The sequence below is a fragment of the Mobula birostris genome, chromosome 21 (genome assembly GCF_030028105.1).
Source record: "Mobula birostris isolate sMobBir1 chromosome 21, sMobBir1.hap1, whole genome shotgun sequence".
Lineage (NCBI taxonomy): Eukaryota > Metazoa > Chordata > Chondrichthyes > Myliobatiformes > Myliobatidae > Mobula > Mobula birostris.
In genome coordinates, this window is record NC_092390.1 from 15,977,326 (window position 1) to 16,000,970 (window position 23,645).

A 23,645-nucleotide genomic window follows, 5' to 3' on the forward strand; every position below is an offset into this window, starting at 1 on the left:
CCCTAGTAATGGTAACTTCACACACTTCATGACCCCTGACACCTGGAGCTTCCACCATACAGGTAGTGTCTTCCACAGTGAAGACGGATGCAAAATACTTATTTAGTTTGTCTGCCATTTCCTTGTCCCCCAATACTTCTCCAGCACCATTTTCCAGAAGTCCAATGTCTACGAGGCCACTCTTTTACATTTGTATATCTGAAGAAACTTTTGGTATCCTCTTTGATATGGTTGGCTAACTTACCTTCATATTTCATCTTTTCCTTCTTTATAACTTTTTTAATTGCCTTCTGTTGGGTTTTTAAAACTTCTGAATCCTCTAATTTCCTGATTTTTGGTCAATTCTGGGCTCTCTTTCTTACTTTTATGATGGCTTTGACTTTGCTTGTCAGCCACGGTTGCATCATCCTGCCTTTAGAATACTTCCTCTTCCTTGTGATGTGTCTATCCTGCGTCTTCCAAATTTTTCCTAGAAAGTCCAGCCATTGCTGCTCTGCTGTCATCCCTGCTCATGTCCCCTTCCAACCAACTTCGGCCAGCTCTTCTCTCATGCCTCTATAATTCACATTACTCCACTGTAATACTGATATATCTGACTTTGACTACTCCCTCATAAATTGCAGAGTGGATTCTATCATATTATGATCACTGTCTTCTAAGGGTTCCTTTAGCATAAGCTCCCTAATTGAATCCAATTAATTACACAACACCCAATCCAGAATAGCTGATCCCTTAAAGGGCTCAACCACAAGTTGTTCTAAAAAGACATCCTGTAGGCATTCTATAAATTCTCTCCTGGGATCCCGCACCAACCTGATCTTCCCAGTTGACCAACATATTGAAATCCACCGCGCCCCCCCCCCATGACTATTGTACCATTGCCCTTTAACATGCGTTTTCTATCTCCCATTCCTCCAGTGATCTGTGTATATTGAGTTCTGGTAAACGTGTTATGTTGGTGCTGGAGTGTGCGCCCTGCCCCCAGTACATCGTTGGGTTGTGTTGGCTGTAAACAGAAACGATGCAATTCACTTGGTATGGTGGACACGTGATAAATAAATCTGAATCTGGTTTATTGTCCCTCTCAGCCCCATTCTCCTGCCTTCTCCCCATAAGCTTTGACACCCTGACTAATCAAGAACCTGTTAACATCCGCTTCAAGTATACCCAATCTTGGCCTCCACAGCCGTCTGTGGCAATGAATTCCCCTGATTCACCACCCTCTGGTGAAGAAATTCCTCCTCCTCTCTGTTTTAAAGAGATGGAGGTCCTCCTACTGTGACGCTGTGCCCTCTGGTCCCAAACTCCCCCCACTCCAATGTCCTCTTCGCATCCACTCTATCTCGGCCTGTTTACCTAACAGCGAGGCTGGGTAGCACAGCTGTGCGCTTTCAGACACACTGCCCTTCCCCCTGGCACAACCACAGAGGGCAGCCAATGTGGTCTGGACAGATGCTCGGCATCTGGGACTTAACAGGCCAGACACGGCGGAACGCTTTGATTCACGACAGCTGTTCCTTTGTGTTGTGCTGCTTTATCTGAGAATTTTGAGCTGGTTACCTTGAGCGCAGGCCAGAGATGGTGAAGGAATTTGTTTACGCTCTGCTAACCCATTTCTAGCGCGGTGGTCCCTTGGCCGATGGCAAGCTTTGTAACTGCCGCACACTCTGGATTGCCGCAGGCCGTTCAGCTGAGACTCTCCGGGGGAATTGAGCATGGGGATTGTGGTCTGTTGTTTCGAATGCTAAATCAGTAGGTCGCCATCTCGAATAACACCTCTGTGGATCTTCAGATCGTTTCTGACTGCAAGGAATGTTGGATGCTAACTTCTGAATATTTAACGGGGTTAATTTAACCTTAGCTTCTGGAGAGGGTGCTTTTTCTTCTATCTCTCTCTCCTCCGCATGAGGACACACACTCAATGTTTTAGGAACAATTTATTCCCTCTGCCATCAGATTTCTGAATAACAGAAGCTATTTCTTGCACTGCTTGTTTATAGTTTGGTATTTCTTATAGTATCTTATATTTTTTTTAATGCTGCTCTGTACTGCAGCCACAAAACAACAGATTTTGTAACATACCTGTATGTCTGTGATCATAAGCCAGATTCTGATTAACAGAGGGAGGCTCTGTGTAATTAAACAAGTCCCAGAGATTCTCAGCACCCAAAGTGCTTTGGCTTATCCCTGCCAGACAAGGTCAAAGTGAAGTTTATTGTCTTATGCACAGGTGCAGTGGACTTGCAGACACATAGCCACAGTTAAGCAGCTTTCACAAGAATTGATCATTAAATTATACACAGTTGTTACAAGAAAATACAACTGCGACAAGGAAAAAAAGCACGTCTGCCTTGATCTGTGTTGCTAGGCGGCAGTGAGCAAGGTTGTGCCAGTGGGTTCGAGAACTGAATGGTTGGAGGGAGGTAGCTGTTCCTGAACCTGGTGATGTGGGACTTCAGGCTCCTGTACCTGGCTGTGGGAAGGTGGCGTGGGCCAGACGACGGGGATCTTTGGACGTTGCCGTCTCGAGGCAGTGTCTCATGTAAATACAACTGATGGTGGAGGTATGGGGGCTACGTTTGTGGGGTGGGTGTGTGCACGGAAATGACAAACGTAATATAGTTAAGCCGCCGCCCGTCTGCCAGCCTATAGCCTGTACGTCACAAGCTCGTCCAGCGGCGAGGTGTAAATGTGGGATCGGTTTCTGCCCCACTCCCATCTCGCACTCCCTCTTTAGAGGGTGAAAGGGGGGTTGGTGTCCAGAAATCCTGTTCTTGAAGTGAAAACACACTTCCCTCTACTCCCCTGTTAGTTATCCCAAGTTCCCCTTAGTTACCAGTCTCTCTGGTAATGGAAAATAGTTCATCTTGTTCATTCTGGTTGGGCCTAGGGTAATTTTATGCACATTCTGGTTGGGCCTAGGGCAATTTTTTGCATATTCTGGTTAAATCTTGCATTGCAATGAGCCCAAGCCTGAAGTGTTTCTTCTCGGTAATGAGCTGACCACCACTGGCTGTGCCCCCTCCACCTCCACCCCCTCAACCTCCCTGTTGCCCCGGCGCTGCCTCCATCATCTCCCAGCCCCTCCGACCGGCTCCGTCCATAAGACCATAAGCCATAGGAGCAGAATTAGGCCATTCAGCCCATCAAGTCTGCTCTACTTTTCAATCATGACTGAATTATTATCCCTCTCAACCCCATTCTCCTGCCTTCTCCCCGTAACCTTTGATACCTTTACTAATCAGCAACTTATCAATCTTCACTTTAAATATACCCAATGACTGGGCTTCCTTCCACAGATGTCTTTGGTAATGAATTACATATTCACCACCCTCTGGCTAAAGAAATTACTCTCCATCTACATTCTAAATGGACAGCCCTCAATTCTGAAGCTGTGTCCTCCGGTCCTAGTCTCTTTCCCATAATATGAAATATCATTTCCACATCCACTCTATCCAGACCTGTCAATGTTAAATAAATTTCAACTCCCATTCTTCTAAACCAGTGACTACAGGTCCAGAGCCATCAACTACTCCTCCTCATACATTAACCCTTTTATTCCCAGGACCATTCTTGTGAACCTCCTCTAGACCATCTCCAATGTCAGCACATCTTTTCTTAGATATGGGGCCCAGAGCTCTCAATACTCCGAATGTGGTCCTCGTCATTACATCCATGCTTTTGTATGCTAGTCCTCTTGAAATTAATTTTAACATTGCATTTGCCTTCCTTGCCACTGGCTCAACCTGCAAGTTAACCTTTAGGGAATCCTGCACAATTCCATATACGGTGTTTTGGGTTCCCTCCAGCCTGTCAGCCCCCCTTTCCCAATAATTGTCTGCAGTGGGGGATTTTATTTTTGTTCTGTAGCACAGTACAGGCCCTTTGGCCCACAATGCTGTGCTGACCTGTTATCCTACTTGAAGATCAATCTAATCCTTCCCTCCCACATTTTCCTTTCATCCTACCTAAATGCCCTTGAGGTATCTGTCTCTACCACCACCCCTGACAGCATCTTCCACACACCCAGCACTTTCTGTGAAGAGAGAATAACCTCTTTCTGACATTCTTTATGCGCACGCACACATACACACACTTCCTCCCATTAGTTTAACAGTATTCCACCTCATTCTAGCCATTTCCACTCTGGCTGTCCACTCTATCTAGCCCTCTATCAAGTCACCTCTCATCCTCTGTCACCCCAAAGAGAAAAGCCTTGCCTCGCTCAACCTGTCCTCATAAGATGAGCTCTTCTTATCCAGGCAGCATCCTGGTAAATCCCCTCTAAAGCTTCCTATAAAATCTCTGGTCCTGTATCTTGGCCACACTCCTCACACGGGGTGTCCATGGAAGCAAAATCCTGTGGTGGGGTGAGGGTGGGGGTGAGGATCAGCGGTGATTGAATGGCGGAGCAGACTCGATGGGCCAATGGATCTAATTCTGCTCCTTTGTCTTATGGTACACGAAGTCGGCAATAAAGGCAAAATTGCTGGAAACAGTCAGCAGGCCGACCAACATCCACGGAGAGGGAAACGGGACTGTCAGTGGTCTTCCATCAGGATCCCAGAATGTTCAACAACTCAATGAAAGAGTTTGTCTTGCTCTGTGGATGCTGCCTAACCTGCTGAGTGTTTCTGGTGTCACTTTGCCTTTTGTTGTCTCAGTCACGGAACATTGGGACTGCTTCTAATTTTCCTCCTTCTGTCCTATGCCCTCTGCCCTCAGGGATGAAGACATTGGCTGCTCCTGACTGGGATTGACGTTGAGTTCTAAGTTTTATTTCCATTACCGTGATCCTCCTGCTCTTAGTCAACGGTTGCTGGCGAGAAGGATTTGGGCCCTGCCGATCGCAGTATTCATCAACATTTTGTCCCTGTCCTGTGACACCACTCTCAGCTCGGACATGCCACAGGTATGAACCCCCTGTCCTCCTCCTTCCCCTACCCCTTCACTCCAAGTCACCTGCCACTTTAAGTGAAGGCAGATGTAGCCTTTGTGTGTGTGCATTTGCGTGTTTCTGCCTTCAAATGGATCGGTGGTGTGTTATGAAAATGATACTATTGTGGTTAAACTATTCTGAGGCCTTGACCATGAGTTTGAATCTCACTCTTGCAGCTAGTAAGTTGCACTTGTTTTAAATAGATCTGCAGTAAAAATCATATTGGCCGAGTTTGTGAAGCTGCTAGATTGTTGTAGACACCCAGCTTTTTCCACTAATGCACCTTCAGAGAATCTGCTGACCTTGTTCGGTCTGAACTGTGACTCCAAACCTACAGCGTAGTCGCCTCTTAACGGGAGCAATTAAGGATGGCCAATAAATGCAGGCATTGTTTGACTCCCAGTGATCCCTAGTTGCCCCTGGATATCAGGGTCTCTAGTATTCTGTATTTTGAGCCCTCATTTCAAGTTAATATCAGAAAATGTATACAACCTAAAATTCTTACTCTTCACAGACATCCACAAAACAACAAAAACCCAAAGCATGATTGAGGCAAATATCGGAACTCCGAAGCAACCCCCTCTCCCCTCCTTTAGCCATTGTGCCCCAGATTTAAGCCCATACAGAGCAGTTAGTGTGGGAAGTTCATGGTTGGAACGGCTGCCTTTAGTTTTGTGAGAACCCGTTGACCAAATAAAAGTGAGACTTTGCCTCGGACTGAGCGTGGGTGGGACATCAGTGGAGGGCACCACAAGGCTGTACAGTGCCAGCAATCCGGGGTTTAATTCCTGCGGCTGTCCGTAAGGAGTACGTATGTACATTCTCCCCATGACCGTGTGTGTATCGTCGGGTGCTCCGGGTCCTCCCACGATCCAAAGGCATAACGGGTTAGGGTTAGTCAGCTGTGGGTAAGCTATGTTAGTGCTGGAACTATGGTGACACTTGTGGGCTGCCCCCCAGCACACTCTCAGGCTGTGTTGGCCGTTGATGCAAACGGCACATTTCACTGGATGCTTTGATGTACATGTGACAAAGTTCATCTTTAAACTTAGGAACATAGAAAACCTACAGCACAATACAGGCCCTTCGGTCCACAAAGCTGTGCCAAACATGTCCTTACCTTAGAACTACCTAGGCTTACCCATAGCCCTCTATTTTTCTAAGCTCCATGTATCTATCCAGGAGTCTCTTAAAAGACCCTATCATTTCCACCTCCACCAGCACACTGCTGCCAGTCCATTCCACGCACTCACCACTCTCTGTGTAAAAAAACAAACAACTTACCCCTGACATCTCCTCTGTACCTACTGCCAAGCACCTTAAGTCTATACCCTCTCGTGCTAGCCATTTCAGCCCTGGGAAAAAGCCTCCGACTATCCACACGATCAATGCCCCTCATCATCTTATACACCTCTATCAGGTCACCTCTCATCCTCCATCACTCCAAGGAGAAAAGGCTGAGTTCACTCAACCTATTCTCATAAGGCATGTTCCCCAATCCAGGCAACATCCTTGTAAATCTCCTCTGCACCCTTTCTATGGTTTCCACATCCTTCCTGAGTGAGGCGACCAGAACTGAGCACAGAAACTTGTCGGATTTAGGAGACTGGGATGAAACCAAAAGTAATCGGTGGGGTGGGGGTGGAGGGAACCCACAAGCTGTAAGGTTTTGGCTGTCTTTTCCATGTATCACCGCCCGCCCCCCCCCCCAGTTTCCAACTGCACCCCCCCCCCAAGTGGCTTCACCTATCACTTTCCAGATCCTTTCCTTCCCTTCTCCCTATCTTTTTATTCTGACTTTGTCCCTCTTCCTTAAGGACTGGAAGGGATCTCAGCCCGAAACGTTGACTGTTTACTCATTTCCATAGATGCTGCCTGACCTGCTGGGTTCCTCCAGCGTTTTGTGTGTGTGTCGCTCTGGATTTCCAGCCTCTGCAGAACCCTTCATGTTAGTGATAAGAGATGTTGGGACTGCACCTGTCTGCAGGTTGTGCTGTCTGCCCTTAGTGAGACGCCGAACTCCCGAAGCACCCCTCACCCCTTCGAACGCTGCACCTCACTTGGCTCAGAGCTGGCGACAGTGAACTTGTCCAGCTCCGGCATTACGGTGGAGCGTCTGGGATTAAAGCAGTCCGCACAAGATGGCCAGCGGCTTTCTGTGCCTGCTCCCCTGCTCCTTGAGGGAGCTGAGCAGTCGGCCCCACTGCCCTCAAGAATCTTTACCCATTCGACAAATTAAATGTTGATAACCTGTTCATTCCATCACAAGGCCATTATACATTGGAGCAGAATTAATCCATTCAGCCCATCGGGTCTGTTCTGCCATTCAGTCACGCTGCCTTTATTTTCAACCCCGTTCTGCAGCCTTTTCTCTGTAAACCTGAACCCCCTGACTAATCAAGAACCTATCAACCTCTGGCTTAAATACATCTGTACTGCCCTCACTGAGCAGTTGTAACATCAACTAGTCAGTCAGCCAAACTCCACTCAAAAATGACATGAGGGTCAGATTATAGGGTCCTCGCTCATTGCCATGGCATGGTGAATAAGGAGTGAAAAGCAATGCTTCTGCTGGGGAAGCAACAAGCTGGTTTTAGATAGAAACTTCTTTAGCTCCTCACATCAGCCTCTGGCCTACTGCCAGCCACTGTGCTTTTATACATCCTACTTCCTGACTGCACAGGAAGTGACCTAAAACAGAACTGAAACTGCTCATTAGAATAAAGGCCGAGTGCCCTGAATCACATAGAAAAGCATAAATGAGTTGCCCGAAGGCCAGAGCAATACTCGGATGATTGGTCCCCCACAGCAATTTGTGGCAATGAATTCCACAGATTCACCACTCTCTGGCTAAAGAAATTCCTCCTCATCTCTACTCTAAAGGGATGTCCTTCTATTCTGAGACAGTGCCCTCTGGTCCTAGACTTGTGGAAGCTCCTCTCCATGTCTACTTAGTCAGGTCTTTCAGCATCTGGTAGGTTTCAGTGAGATTTTCTTCCCTCTCCCCACCCTCCAATTCATCAAGTACGGGCCCGGAGACATCAAACACACCTCATATTTTAAACCTTTTATTCCTGAGGTCATTATGAATCTCCTCTAGACCCAGAGCATCTTTCCTTGGATACAGGGCCCAAAGTTACTCACCGTATTTCAAATGTGGTCTGATCAGTGCCTCAGCATTACGTCCTTTTGTATTTTAATCCTCTCAACTCAGAGACCAGATTATTTGTCATCTGGAGTAATTGTGTTATAACAAAACTCTGATTTCATTCAGCCTGACACACAAAATGCTGGGGGAACTCAGCAGGTCGGACAGCACCTATGGAGAGGTGCATTTGGGAGCATTTTTTTGTTGTTCATGGTACCTTGAAGTGGGCTTTAGTGGATCGGGCAGCAGGAGATTCGGCAGATGCTGGAAATCTGGAGCAACACCACACAGAGTTTTTGGAGGGACCCAGAAGGGTCTGGTCCTGAAACATTGGTTGTTCATTCCCTTCTGTAGATGCCTGATCTGCTAAGTTCCTCCAACATTCTGTGTGTGTCTGTGTGTGTGTGTCTGTGTCTGTGTGTGTGTGTGTGTCTGTGTCTGTATGTGTGTGGTGATAAGGTGCTCTGCAACCAGAAGGTGCATCATGGGAGTTTTAAGTTCTCAAAACTTGCCAGTTACAGCTTTTGACCCTGATTGGATGGTTTAACCATCCCCTCTTTTCTATTGCTTGCTCTGGCCTCTTACTGTATCTCTTCTCCTCACCTGCCTATCGCCTCCCCCAGTGCCCCTCTTCCTTCCCTGTCTCTCCTCTCTGGTCAGATTTCTTCTTCTCCAGCCCTTGGCCTTTTCCACCTGTCACTCCCAGCTTCTTACTCCTCCCCTCCCCCCCCCCCCACTCCTGGCTTTACTTATCGCCTTCTAGCTTGTACTCCGTCCCTGTTCTCTACCACTTTATTCTGCCGTCTTCCCCCTTCCTGTCCAGTCCTGATGAAGGGTCTCGGCCCGAAACGTTGACTGTTTATTTCCGTCGATGTGTGCGTTGTTCTGGATTTCCAGCATTTGCAGAAAGTTGCTGGTGAACGCAGCAGGCCAGGCAGCATCTCTAGGAAGAGGTACAGTCGACGTTTCAGGCCAAGGCCCTTCGTCAGGACTAACTGAAAGAAGAGATAGTAAGAGATTTGAAAGTGAGAGGGGGAGGGGAGATCCAAAATCACCTGTCAAGCTCTTGGTTCCATCCCTCCCCCTCCTGTCTTCTCCTATCATTTTGGATCTATGTCAGCAGCTGAGATGTGACGGTGGAAGAAGATGGAATCTGATGGGAGATGAAGGTGAACCATGGAATACAGGGAGGCAGATGAGGAAGGAGCGTGTGGATGAGGGGCAGATGGATGGGGGACAGGTGGATCCGGAGGGGATGTGGGTGGGAAAGGGAATGAGGGAGTGGTTACTGGAAGTTTTGGGGGTTCGTAAAGGGACCAGATAGCACTTGCAGTGTCCTGTAATTTCATAAGACAAGATAACAGAGCAGGCTTAGGTCATCAGCCCATCGAGCTTACTATGCCGTTCCATCACTGCTGATTTATTTTCTCTCTCAACTCCGTTCTCCTGCCTTCTCCCGGTAACCTTTGACACTCTTCCTAATCAAGACACTGTCAACCTCCGCCTCAAATACACTCGGAGGCCAGACCTCCGCAGCCGTTTGTGGCTGAAGAAATTCCTCCTCATCTCTGTTCTAAATGAACGTCCTGGTATTCTAATTTGGGGTGTTTTGCTCAAGGTTTCCGGCATCTGCAGAATCACTTGTGTTTATGATTTGCTTTCGGATGCCACTGGACACCTGAGGGATGTCTGTCGGTGAGGTAGGGCCTGAGGCATGTCTGTCGGTGAGGTGGGGCCTGAGGGATGTCTGTCGGTGAGGTAGGGCCTGAGGCATGTCTGTCGGTGAGGTAGGGCCTGAGGGATGTCTGTCGGTGAGGTAGGGCCTGAGGCATGTCTGTCGGTGAGGTAGGGCCTGAGGAGGGATGTCTGTCGGTGAGGTAGGGCCTGAGGGATGTCTGTCGGTGAGGTAGGGCCTGAGGAGGGATGTCTGTCGGTGAGGTAGGGCCTGAGGGATGTCTGTCGGTGAGGTAGGGCCTGAGGAGGGATGTCTGTCGGTGAGGTGGGGCCTGAGGGATGTCTGTCGGTGAGGTAGGGCCTGAGGCATGTCTGTCGGTGAGGTAGGGCCTGAGGAGGGATGTCTGTCGGTGAGGTAGGGCCTGAGGGATGTCTGTCGGTGAGGTAGGGCCTGAGGAGGGATGTCTGTCGGTGAGGTAGGGCCTGAGGCATGTCTGTCGGTGAGGTAGGGCCTGAGGAGGGATGTCTGTCGGTGAGGTAGGGCCTGAGGAGGGATGTCTGTTGGTGAGGTAGGGCCTCTGACAGTGCAGTCCCCCACTCCTGGTGGCGCAGGGGCATTCACTGCAAGGATCTGGGCATCACTCATCCCTGCTCCTCAGGGTGGCAGTGAGCTGAGAGGCTAGCTCGCCCGTGACACGGCATGGAAGTCAACAGTGAGTCTGCGGTCACCAACAGCCAGACTGCTCGAGATGGGAGACTTCCCCTTTTTAGAGGGACACTGGTTAACTGGTCAGATTCCTGTTGCAAACCAGATGATCTCCAAATTCCAGACGGCTAAGAGTGGTGGTTCTTTAGCTGGTGTGATTCAAACTCTGTTCTCTAGATTGTTAACCCAGGCCTTGAGATTGCGTAGGAAACAGGAGCAGGAGTGGGCCATCTGGCCCATCAAGCCTGCTCTGCCATTCGACAAGATCCTGGCTGTGGACTGGGATCCACCTGCTTGCCTTCTCCCCAGAACCCGTAAGTCCCCTGCTGTGCAAACTGTGTCTAAAGTGAGGTGTAGAACAGCTACAGCACAGCCCTTTGGCCTACGATGTTGTGCCAATCTATATAAACTCATTCCATGGTCAATCTAACACAGCCCTTCGCTCTCCATTTTTCTTACATCCATATGCCTATCTAAAAGTCTCTTAAATGCCCTTACTGCGTTCCACACACCCACCAGTCTGTGATTTTTTTAAAAATCTAACTTTGATATTCCCACCCCCCCCCCCCCATCCTCCTATTCTTTCCTCCAATCACCTTATGCCCTCTCGAATTAGCCAAAAAAGTCTCTGGCTGTCTGTGATCTGTGCCTCGTATGTTATACGCCTTTCATACTTCATTGCTCTGGAGAGAAAACGCCTAGCTCGCTCAACCGATCCTCATAAGACATGCTGTCTAATCCAGGTGGCATCCTGGGGGATCTCCTCCGCCACTCTCTGACATCGCCCCTAAACCTTCCTCACACCTCCCCACCATAAATGGATACCCTTTTGTATTGCCGAAGAGGCTGCTGGAACATACTTAATGAGGTAGCCTCAAGATCTTCCCTGAGCAGCGAATTACGCAGATTCACTACTCTGGGAAAGGCAGTTCCTTCTCATCTCCATCCAAAGCCTAGTCCAAGGACTGGGGAGGGTATCGAAGGACAGGTGCTCCGTCTTATCAGGCAGTGAGATTCCTCCATAATGACGCCACGTCTTGCATTTGAGTGTGAAATGAATTTCTGCCGGCAGCCTCCCAAGAGGCCGAGGCTCACGGAGGTTTCCATGGGAAGCGGATGCTTTGCGCCAGATTACATGTGATGCTGATAATCCTGTAGTGCCTGTGTCCTAGAAAGATGAGTCACTCAGAGGCTACTGCGGTAACCCACAAAGCTCCTCAGTGTTCAGTATAAAAGCAGCACTCTAAGCCCTTCTCCAAGCCTCGGCTAAAGATGTCTGGTGTTCTTTGCCCGTTACAAAGTAAACCACAGGCACGGGATCTTCATGCGAAGGGAGGTCCAGTGTCACTTTAGAGGCTTCTGTCTTGATGGGAAGGTGAAGTATGGCCAGTCTGCTTTCATCTTTGCCTGTATTACAAGTGGGCAAGCTGGAGAGAGTGCAGGGAAAATGTACAAGGATGTGGCCAGGACTCGAGGCTGATGTATAGGGAACCGTTGTCCAGGCTGGGACGTTACTCCGTGGTGTAAAGGAGTGTTGGAGACCAAGGAGTGACTGTGGAGGTGTATTAGCAGAGAGTTTATTGCTCGAGCTACAGCCTCCATCTGGGTTCAGTCCTGACGTCTGCCGCAATCAGAATCGGGTTTAATATCACTGGTATTCATTGCAAATTTTGCTGTTTTGCAGCAAGCGTACATTGCAATATACAATAAAAACTGGAAATTACCGGGGCAGAGGGAGTGGTGAGGTAGTGTTCATGTGTTCAATGTCCATCTGTCTGTCTGGAGTTTGTATGTTCTCCCTGTGACTGCGTAAGTCCCCCCTCCCCGAGCTCCAGATTCCTCCCACACCTCAAAAACGGGCAGGTCAGTGGATTGACTGGCTGTTGTAAATTGTCCCTCAGTGTGTGGGTAAGGGATAAAATCTTGGGGGGAGGGGGGAAGAATGTGACAGGATCAGTGTAGGATTAGTATAAATAGATGGTTCATGGTTGGTATGGACTCGATGGGCCAAAGGGCCTATTTCCTTGCTGGATCTCTCTCTATGCTCCTTGATTATTTTATGTAGGTACTCACAGTCCCCTGGGAAGACAACATCGATGAAGCCCATGAGCGCAAGTCAACCAAGTATGCAGAGTTAAGATCAGAGTGCAGAGACAGAGGGTGGAAGGTCTCATGCTCTCCATTCGAAGTAGGCTGCCGTGGGTTTATTGCGTTCACTCTCCAGAAGTGGCTGCGTGACCTTGGCTTCACTAGAAGAGAGATCAAGTCAACCAGCAGGGCTGTAGCTGAGGCAGCAGAGAAAGGATCAGCATGGGTGTGGACCAAGTATGTCCAGAGGGGCAGATAGTCAGACAGTGTATACATATCTTGCAAACCCTTCAGTAGTTGCATAGACACCTGAAGAGCAGACTATCTGTTGGATGGAAGTGACCAACAACTCTGATAGAGGCAGATGCCAAGTTTTTAAGCTCACCAGTGGGAGATGGTGCTTCAGCACTGCTGGCCCACCACCTCAAGGGAGTCTTGGTCATAAGCGGGCCAAAACTCCTGAAGACAGGTGGCAGATCAACTGATGATCCTACTGGTGATAACACAGAACAGTGAACATCTTAGTCCATGTGTATTTTGTAACTCTAGAGAGAGTGAACACATTTTATTCCACTAGGGAAGGAAGAACTAAAAGCTGAAGACGTGGTTTTAAGGTGAGAGGGGAAAGATTTTAAGGGGACCCAGAGGACAACTCCTCACGGAGAGTGGCAGGTGAGTGGAACGAGTTGCCAGAGGAAGTGTTAGCGGCAGGTAATATAACAACCTTCAAAAGACACTTGAATAGGACAGAATGTAGTGGGATATGGGCCAAATGGTGGGCATCTTGCCCAGTATAGAGGAGTTGGGCCAAAGTGCCTGTTACCCTGATGTATTAGTCTATGACCAGAGGTGATTGCAGTGTGTATCCAGGATTTAAGACTCTCTAGTCACTTGGAGCATCGATCTGGATGGTGAGTTGTTTGTTTCATTTAAACTAAACAGCAGTGTCGCAATGTGGACTAACTTTGATTTCACTTGCAGCCCAATGCCTGTGGGATGGAACCTGCGTTTGGGGATGCTTTTAGAAGCTGCACCTGTTACTCCTCCGATCAGACTGTTGCCAGCCCAGACAGCAGCCCAGACTCCGGCTTCCTGTACGAGCAGGTACAGCGACAGTGAATGTTTCCGTCGTGTAAGGCACGAGGGGCCGTCAGCAGGGGTAGGAACTGATGTCAGCCCAACGACTGTACAGTGGACAATCTCCCATCTGCGTACAGCGAGAGACGAGGGAGCAACTGCCACAGGCTGAGAAGGGCATTTTGCCCAAGTTTCATCTACTTCTTAAAAGAAGCCTCCAATGCCCCATAAACGCTCGTTTCTCATACAGTGGCGCAGCAGCTAATGTAACACCTTACAGTGCAAACGATCAGGGTTCGATTCCCACCACTGTCTTTAAGGAGCTCGTACATTCTCCCCATGACCTCCGGGTGCCCCAGTTTGCTCCTGCATTCCAGAAATTTATGGGTTAGGATTAGTAAGTTGCGGGCGTGCTATGTTGGCGTGGGAAGCGTGCCAACACTTGCGGAGCGCCCCCCCATCACATCCTCACATTACTTTGGGCATTGACACAGACAACACATTTCACTGTATGCTTCAAAGTACATTTGGCAAACGAACCTAATCTTTAATTCTACTTTGAAAGTCGCTAGTCAGCCCGAGATCCTTTCCGTCAAAGTGTTCCGGTTTTAGCGCAGAGGGTCGAGTGTCCTCAGTGAATGGGGCCATCACGAAGGAGCCTCATCATTTGGGGCACGCCCTCCTCTCGTTACTACCATCCGGGAGGAGGTACAGGAGCCTGAGGATCCACACTCAACAATTCAGAAGCAGTTCTTCCCCTCGGACCCACGAACACTACCTTGTTTATCGATTTAATAATTTACAGTAATTTTGTGTTTTTTGCTCTGTACAGCTGCCACAAAGCAACAACTTTCCAGTCACGAGACGAGCAATAATAAACCTGTTTCTGGAATGTACTGGGTGCTCACCCCTTTACCAGAGGGACGCAGATTGCGCACCTGTACCCACTTTTCAACCCCCCCCCCCGTGAGGCTGAGGGCCTGCTGCAGCCCCCGCCAAGGGTGGGCCGGGATTTCCCTTGACCGTCATCGCTAAATTTCCACCACCTGAGCGGGGGGCGGGGAGGAGGCGCAATTGACCTCGAACTCGGGCTGGCAGGAGGGAGGACGATGGCTTTGGGGGCATACAAAAGATCGAAGTACATCTACTACCTTCAGGTGCATTTTATTGCAGGCATTTACAGGAAAATAAAAAATACAATAGAATTTATGAAAAACCGTGCTGGAGTAACAAACAACAAATGTGCAAAAGAAGGCAAACTCGAGCGTTTAAAACAATACCGAGAATGGAAGTTGTAAAGAGTCCTTGAAACTGAATCTCTGGGTCATAAGATCACTTCAGAGTTTGGTGAGTGAAGTTATCCATGCTGGTTAAGGAGCCTGATGGTTGTAGGGTGATAACTGCTCCTGAGCCTTGTGGTGTGTGAATGAAGGCCCCTGTACCTCCTGGTCGATGGCAGCAGTGAGAAGAGAGCGTGGAGGCCCTGGATGATGAATGCTGCTTTCCTGTGGCACCATTCCTTGGGGATGTGGTCAGTGGTGGCGAGGGCTTTGCCTGTAATAGGATGTGTTGTATCCACCACTTTCTGTGGCTTTTCCGGTTCCTGGGCATTGGTGTTTCCGGATCAGATTGTGATACAACCAGTTAGGATACAGCATTTAGGAAGGAGAAGGAAAATCTGGCTGAGTGGTGCCACAACTTGTTACTCAATGTCAGCAAGAGTGAGAAGCTGATTATCGAAGAAAGCAGAGGTCCGTGAGCCAGTCCTCAGAGGTGGAGAGGGTCAGCAACTTCAGATTCCTCTGCTTTGCCATTTCAGAGGACCTGTCTGGAGCCCAGCACGCGTGCAGTTACGAAGCAAGCCTGTAGTTCCTTAGGAGTTCGTGAAGATTCAGCACGGCATCTAAAACCTTGACAAATTTCAATAGATAAATGGTGGAAAATGTATTGACTGGCTACCTCACAGCCTGGTATGGAAACACCAATGCTTTCGAACAGAAAGCCCTACAGAAAGCAATGTTATGTTTAGCAACTTCAAAACTTTAAATTGAAAGGAAGAACAAGTGAGCTGAGAATGCAAGACTAACTTAATGTTTTACTTTAGTGAGGTGTGCATATATCACGTAGTGTCATAATGTAAGCCATTCTTGCATTTCTACATATAACCATAATGAATCATGTAAACAGAGAATGCTTAATCTAACAATATATGTACAAAATTGCATAAATAATACTCCTCTTTGCTTAGATGTAAACTTAAACTCACTATATACACAGTGTACTATTATTATGCAGCTACTGTAGAGACAGCCACAGTATAGTCATTTTTAAGTTGTCTCATGCAGGCCTAAAGATTAAATTGCAGTGGAGGATTTCTTACTTGATGAGGGGTGGGGGTCACTCTGCTTGGTGGCTGTGAAACAATCTCAGGTTCTGGGGCCTCGTCTGTGGTTGTTGTAGGGGTTGATTCCAAGACTGCAAGAAATGGCCTGGCAGTCGCAGAAGGCTACACGACAGCTCTGGGTACCTTTCTTCTTCCTTTTTCATCGTCTAGGAAGTGCATCTTGATCTTGAGAAGGAGCATGAGTTATTCTCCTATTAATCCTTTTATTGCTCCCTTTATGGTCTGATCTTTCCTCTCGGTTTCCTCAACCGCAGCATCCTCTGATGAATCCTCTGTTTTCTTATATCCATTGACTCTGTCCTTTTTGACCTTCCATTCATCCAGCTGGGCTTTAGTCTTTGCATCTGCTTTTATAAGCAGTTTTCTTTGTCTCCCACTTGAAGTTCATGCAGTAACCTTAATGCATGCAGAGTAGATTCTGGTTCTTTATGCTCACAAATGCTGAATGTGTGCAACTTTCCTGAAGCTCCTTGAACTCTCTTCCAGCTTAAAACCAAGCCACATTTTGCAAGTAACTTCCTGATTAATAGATCAAGAGGTTTCTCAGGTATGTTGCCTACAAAAGCTGTTGTAGTCAAACCACTGCTTTCGTAGCTTTCACGATTCCTCTGAGCCAATAAGCTTTCCAAACAAAGGCACAGAGATTGGCACCAATGTATGGTTGCCCTCTGGGCAACAATTCATGGTACACAGCATGGAGACAGTTGTGGCATCATCTAGTAACTTTCTTAATTTGCTTTCAGTGACTCTGTATTGCAGGGGTGTGGTGTGGCATGTTGATGGTGGATGGATCTCCAATCGAGTTGTGGTTGTCTCAGCCACTCATACCCCTGTCTGCTGCCCCTCTTGTTGTCATATACATGCCCATAGTGGCTTATTGGTTGTTGTACTTCACTGTTACGAGCATCATTCCCACAAGAGTTATCTTTTCTCCAGTATAAATTTTTAGTTGGATATCTGCAGGCTTCAGCTTATTATTCTTGAAATGCTGTTCAAACTCATTTTTTGGAATGACTGAAATAGCTGAGCCAGCGACCAATGCCATTTTAATTAATTTGCCTTTCACTCAGCCGTATTGCTTGTTTATTGTTAGTTTTCATATTATAGATCTCAAAGCTAGGCAGTCCAGTGTCATCCTCATCATTATCTGATTTTTTTTCATCAACAGCATGCAGACTTTGAAAAGTGCAACTTGGCTTTTTAGCTTTTTCTTCCTTGTGCTGTTAATTTATTTTTGTCTGCCCGACATGCTCTTTGTAAGCATCCTACTTACTAGTTTGCATTTTCTGCAAGTTTCACCTTTAAATCTGCATTGGTACAGTGAATGTGAGCCTCTGCCACAAGGGTAACATGATTTGTTCAGCCAGGTCGGTTTCTGTTTAGATATTGCAATTTTGATCATGCTCAGTTTCATTCCTGACTGCAACTCAATTGCATCTCTGGCTGCTGTTTCCATTGATTGTACAATTTGAACTGCTCTTTTAAATGTAAGTTGTGCTTCAGTTAGGAGCTGCTTTTGAATGCTTTCCTGTAGGGTTCCACAAACTAAACTATACTTCAGAGAATAATTAAGCCCATTACTGAACTGACAATGCTCAGACAATCTCTTCAACTTAGCCATTCATGCAAAATGGACTCCCCCTTCTTTTTGATTCTGCTTATGAAACGTAAAGCATTCTGCAGTCAACAATGGTTTTGATTCTAAATGTTTCTTCATTACTTTCACAATATCAGCAAAGCTCATATCGGCTGGTTTGGTTGGAGCAGTTAAACTTTGAAGCAAACTGTATGCCTTTAGACCAAATGGACTCTGTAAAATGTTTCTCATTGGCTATTCCATTTGCTTCAAAATACTGTTCAATTAGCTCAGTTTGCATGATCAGTTAACCATTGAGCAATCAAATGCATCTATATTTCTGATGTAGCCAGCCATTTCTGTTTTTTTTAATGATTATCACCTGGTACTGACTGTCTATGAACCCGCAAATTCTTCCATTTTCTGCCTTTTTTAAACTTGACTGTTTCCGCACATGCTGTGTTTTTTAAAAAATGCTTGTTCCTTGTGGCGCTTCAACAGGTCAGTAGCCATCTTGGGTTTGTTTTAAAAATACTTTGTCACCACTGTTATGGTTTGTAAATTCACCATGTTAAACTTATTCAAAGGAAAAATAAGAGAGCCGGGAACGCGAGTCTAATTTCATGTTTTACTTTTACATATCAGAGAGTGGTAGTGTCATGATGTATGAAATTCATGTATTTTTACATACAACCATTATGAATTATTTAAATAACAAAGATTTCTTGATCCAGAGGTTCTGAACCTTTATGCCATGGGCCCCTACTGTTAACCGAGGGGTCCCTGGACCCCCAAGTTGGGAACCCCTGGTTTAATCAAATATATTTACAAAATTACTCAGATATTACTGAAATACTAAATACATGACAGATATAGCCCTGCCCATCACAAGTTCCCTCCCTATCATTGAGCATAGCTGTACAGAGTATTGTCGCAGGAAAGCAACATCCATCGTCAGAGACCCTCACCACCCAGGTCGTATTCTCTGCTCGCTGCTGATATCGGGAAGCAGGTAGAGGAACCTCAGGACTCTCGCCACCAGTTTCAAGAACAGTCTTTACCCCTCAACCATCGGGCTCTTGAGCAAAAGGGGACAACTTCACTCAACTTCACTTGCTCCATTACTGAAATGTTCCCAATGGACTCACTTTCAAGGACTCTTCATCTCACATTCTCATTGTTTATTGCTTATTTATTATTGTTATTTCTTTCATTTTGTATTTAAACAGTTTGTTGTCTGTTGCCCACTGGTTCAACACCCAAGTTGGTGCAGTCTTACATTGATTTCTGTTGTATTATTCTACAATGGATTTATTGTGTATGCCTTCAAGGAAATGAATCTCTGGGTTGTATATGGTGAAATAAATGTGCTTTGGTAATAAATTTAAACTTCACATGCATCTGTAGAATTTTGTTAAAGTTTTTGGAGACTCCTAAGAAAGTTAGAACTGCTGTCACGCCTTTTCTTGTAATGACAGGTGCTGGTCCCGGGGCAGTTCCTGCAGAGCCAAGGAGTTTAAAGCTACTCACCCTCCCTGCCTCCATTACCCAAATGAGGACAGGCTTCTTCCTCCTGCAGGCAGGCATCAGCTCTCTTGGGCTTTGCTGGCATTGAGCGAGAGGTGGTTGTTGTGGCACTGCTCGGCCAAGCATTCCGCCTCCCTGCGAGACGCGGCCGTATGCACACGGTCGGAGGCTGTGTGTGAAGTGACGGGTCACTCGTCACTAGACTCCCTGAAGCTTTTCCACCGTTAACAAGGGCTGAGTCACAGACCGCGTACAATCCTGACCAAAGGGGATGGTGGCGCTGGAGAGGGCGATGCCAACAAAATGAAGGCCCGCTGAGTGAACAAGCTGAGCCCCTTCTACTTGTTGAGAGAAGCTGATGAGGGGACTTCCTGGGAGTAAACTACGGAATGGATACAGGAAGAATGTTTCCAACCGCTGGGGAAGAGGGTAGGCGGAGGCTGTCGGGATCAGAGAGTCCGACAGGGAATTCTGCAGGCACTCCTTTCCCCAGAGAGCGGCGAGAATGTGGGAGCTCACTCCCACAGGGAGGGATTGGGGTGGAGCACGTCGGTTAGGGGAGAAGCTGGGTGCAGAGGAAGGAGAAGGGAGCAGAGGGCCACGCTGTTGGATTGACATGGGAAAGGCAATTGGGAGGTTCTGCACAGCCTGGTTGGGCCGAACGGCCTGTTTTGCATCACGTGCCACGGATGAAAGATTGTTAATATGGGATTAGATTTGTTTGTCAAGTGCATCGGAACATGGTGAAATGTGTTGGCTGTGAGGGGAAATGGGGGGCACCCGGAGGAAACCGGCACGTTCAGAGTACAAACTCCCGACACCAGCAGGGTTGCCCTTCAGTTTTACAGCTGGCACCACAAAGTGCTGTGCCAGCTGCTAGGTTACTGTGCCACCTCGTACGACCTGTAGTTAACAACGGGGCATTGAAGCTGCCCACCACATCACCGGCACCAGCCTACCTGTTACCAGGGACAGAAAGCTGCTGGCAAAGGGGGAGGGTACTCCAGGACCATGAGTTATTTTCCCCAAGCAGTAAGGCTGATCAACACCTCCACCCACTAACCCACTCCATTAACCCTCCCCACCTCCACTGCTATATCATTTCATGTCAGTCACCTTGCATCCAGACGCTCCTGTACCTAGTGTCACGTTGCATATACAAGTTCATCTTGTGTATTATGTTGTGTTTCTATGTGTTCCTTCTGCTTATTATGTCTTTTAGTGCTGCACTGGATCCAGAGTAACAATAATTTAATTCTCCTTTATGCTTGTGTGCTGATGTATGACAAGAACTAATCCTGAATATTCTTCGTGAGGGAGTGGAAGGGAAATGTATAAACAGAATATGCTAATCATTGCTTTCTCCGTTGTCGATCTGCAGGGGCGGCAGTTAGCTTACACGAACAGCTCCAGGAATGACCTGCTGAGTCTGAACTTGTACAGGAGCCCGATGAAGGAGAACATCGAGCTGCTGAGCGACCTGGTGGACGACGAACCCTCCGACAGCAGCAGGTGCGAGCGCTGGGATGTGTCGGCACTGGAGGACTTCACCAAGTACACCAAAGCTGACCTGTGGAACAACAAGGAGCTGGACTTGCTGGGCCTGGACAAGAACCCCAGCCCTTACCAGAACGAGGCCAGAGTTGCCCAGACGCCCACGCTGGCCGAACTCAATGCGGATGACTCCCAGCAGGTGGCTGACTCCTGGTGTTCCCTGCGGGCTGCCAGGGAGGTTTCTCCGTTTTCTACCAGGCTCGACGTTGTCCTGAGGGCCACGGAGGCCCCGAAGAAGTGCAACTCTATGGATTCTTTAATGGATTCTGACTTCCACTCGGACGGTGTGTTCTTCCAGAGGAGGGAAGACCAACTTGGCCTCTTGAAGAGTGTCGTGCCCAGTAACAACACAACAGGACCCAGGAATGTTGAAGCTCCCCCAAGATCTGGTAGCCAACTGCTCCCTGACCAAACAGCCCCGGTGGACTCCGCACCAGACCGGGACGAAGGTGCCACTCGGGATAGGACAGGGCCGAGCTCCTGGAAGCAGCTCAGGTGGCCGGCAGCCGCGGAGCCGAGGGGGGTGGGGGCGGAGAAAGCTGCCGTCGATAACGGAGACGGCCGGATCTTCCCTGCCTGGCGGCTGAGCGGCGAGGCCGGACCGGAGTCAAGGGCCGAGCTGAAGTACGAGGAGCACAACTACTCGCTGTTCAGCGCAGAGAGCCTGGGATTGCATCCGGGTGAGGACCGACTAGAGCCCGAGGATTGTTCGGACAGCGAGCAGGACGATAGTGAGAATGAAGATGAAGAGGAGGAAGATGATGAAGATAAGGATGACTTCAGTGATTACCTTTCTGAAGCAGGTACAACTGGTTTGAACTCCCCATTAGTGTTGATCTGAGCTGAGTCTGGCCTGGGGTAAAATTAGCACTAAGCAGTGTGCAGAAGTCACGTGACCATAAGACCAAGAAGCAGAATTAATCCATCAGCCCATCAAATCTGTTCCACCATTCCATCATGCCTGATTTATTTTCCCTCTCAACCCCATTCTTTCTCCCCATAACCTTTTGATGCCCCTGACTAATTGAGACCTCTGATTTAAATATACCCAATAACTTGGCCTCTACAGTTGTGTGTGGTAATGAATTCCACTGATTCACCACCCTCTGGCTAAAGAAATTCCTCCTTATCTCTGTTCTAAAGGGACAGCCTTCTATTCTGTGACCCTGCTCTTGTTGTAGACTCGATCGCTATTGGAAACATCCTCTCCACACCCACTCTATCCAAGCCTTTCAATGTTCGTTGGGTTTCAATGAGATCTCACCCCATTCTTCTAAATTGCAGTGAGTACAGGCCCAGAGCCATCAAATGCTCCTCACACGTTAACCCTTTCATTCCCAGGATCATTCTCGTGAACCTCCTCTAGATAGTCTCCAATGCCAGTATGTCCTTCCTTCGATATGGGTTCCAAAGCTGCTCACAGTACTCCAAGTGCAGTCTGACCAATGCCTTATAAACCCTCATCAAGACATAGAACCATAGCAAGCCTACAGCACAATACAGGCCCTTCAGTCCACAAAGCTGTGCCGAACATGTCCCTACCTTATAAATTACCCAAGGTTACCCAAAGCCCTTTATTTTTCTGAGCTCTTTCTTTTAAGAGCCTTTTGTATCCGCCTCCACCACCGTCGCCAGCAGCTCATTCCATGCACTCACCACTCTCCGTGTTAATAAAAAAAACTTGCCCCTGACATCTCCTGTGTACCTACCTCCAAGCACTGTGCCCTCTCGTGCTAGCCATTTCAGCCCTGGGAAAAAGCCTCTGTCTATTCACACAATCAATGCCTCTCATCATCTTGTACACCTCTATCAGGTCACCCCTCATCCTCTGTCGCTCCAAAGAAAAAAGGCTGAGTTCACTCAACCTATTCTCATAAGGCATGCTCCCCAATCCAGGCAACATCCTTGTAAATCTCCTCTGCACCCTTTCTATGGATTCCACATCCTTCCTGCAGTGAGGTGACCAGAACTGAGCACAGTACTCCAAGTGGGGTCTGACCAGGGTCCTATATAGCTGCAACGTTACCTCTCAGCTCTTAAACTCAATCCCACAGTTGATGAGAGCCAATGCACCGTATGCCTTCTTAACCACAGAGTCGACCTGCACAGCAGCTTTGAGTGTCCTATGGACTCTGACCCCAAGATCCCTCTGATCCTCCACACTGCCAAGAGTCTTAACACTAATACTATATTCTGCCATCATATTTGACCTACCGAAATGAACCACCTCACACTTATCCGGGTTGAACTCCATCTGTTTTGCATCCTATCAATGTCCTGCTGTAACCTCTGACAGCCCTCCACACTATCCACAACACCCCCAACCTTTGTGTCTTCCTTGCTTTTACATTCTAGTCATCTCAACATGATGGGGGGGTGTTTAGTGAAGGTATCGTGTGGGAAGAGGAAATGGAAACGTTGGCGAGCATTCATGCAAGGGAGTTCAGATCTCGCTAAGATAGCTGAGAAGCTTAAAGTGACCAAATAATATCTGGTAAAAGATAGGTGGCGGGACAGCAATGTTGAGGAAGCTGGGAGTCTGCACTTGGACAGCTGGAGGTGTGATGGCTCATGCACTTTAGTAGAAGGACTAAAGGCACAGACTATTATCAAAATGGGGAGAAAATTTAGAAATATGAGATGCAATAGAACTTGGGAGTACTCTAAAGGTTAAATTTCAGTTTGTGGAGCTGGTAAGCAGGACAAGTACAATGTTAGCGTTCATTTTGAGAGGACTAGAGTATAAAAGCAGGAATATAATGCTGAGCAACACACATCAAAGTTGCTGGTGAACGCAGCAGGCCAAGCAGCATCTGTAAGAAGAGGTGCAGTCGACGTTTCAGGCCGAGACCCTTCGACAGGACTAACGTTAGTCCTGTCGAAGGGTCTCAGCCTGAAACGTCGACTGCACCTCTTCCTACAGATGCTGCTTGGCCTGCTGCGTTCACCAGC

General features: G+C 47.8%; 1 protein-coding gene across 3 annotated transcripts in view; it reads left to right on the plus strand.

Annotated features, from left to right (window-relative positions):
* LOC140185618 (CREB3 regulatory factor-like) overlaps positions 1 to 23,645 on the plus strand; it is a 97,833-nt gene that overhangs the window by 61,749 nt on the left and 12,439 nt on the right. For all 3 annotated transcript variants that reach the window (XM_072239034.1, XM_072239033.1, XM_072239035.1), the window contains 3 exons: positions 4,726 to 4,912; positions 13,537 to 13,659; positions 20,521 to 21,496. In XM_072239034.1, coding sequence (XP_072095135.1) covers positions 4,904 to 4,912; positions 13,537 to 13,659; positions 20,521 to 21,496 — 1,108 coding nt within the window. In that variant the 5' untranslated portion in view covers positions 4,726 to 4,903. The remainder of the gene's footprint in view (positions 1 to 4,725; positions 4,913 to 13,536; positions 13,660 to 20,520; positions 21,497 to 23,645) is intronic.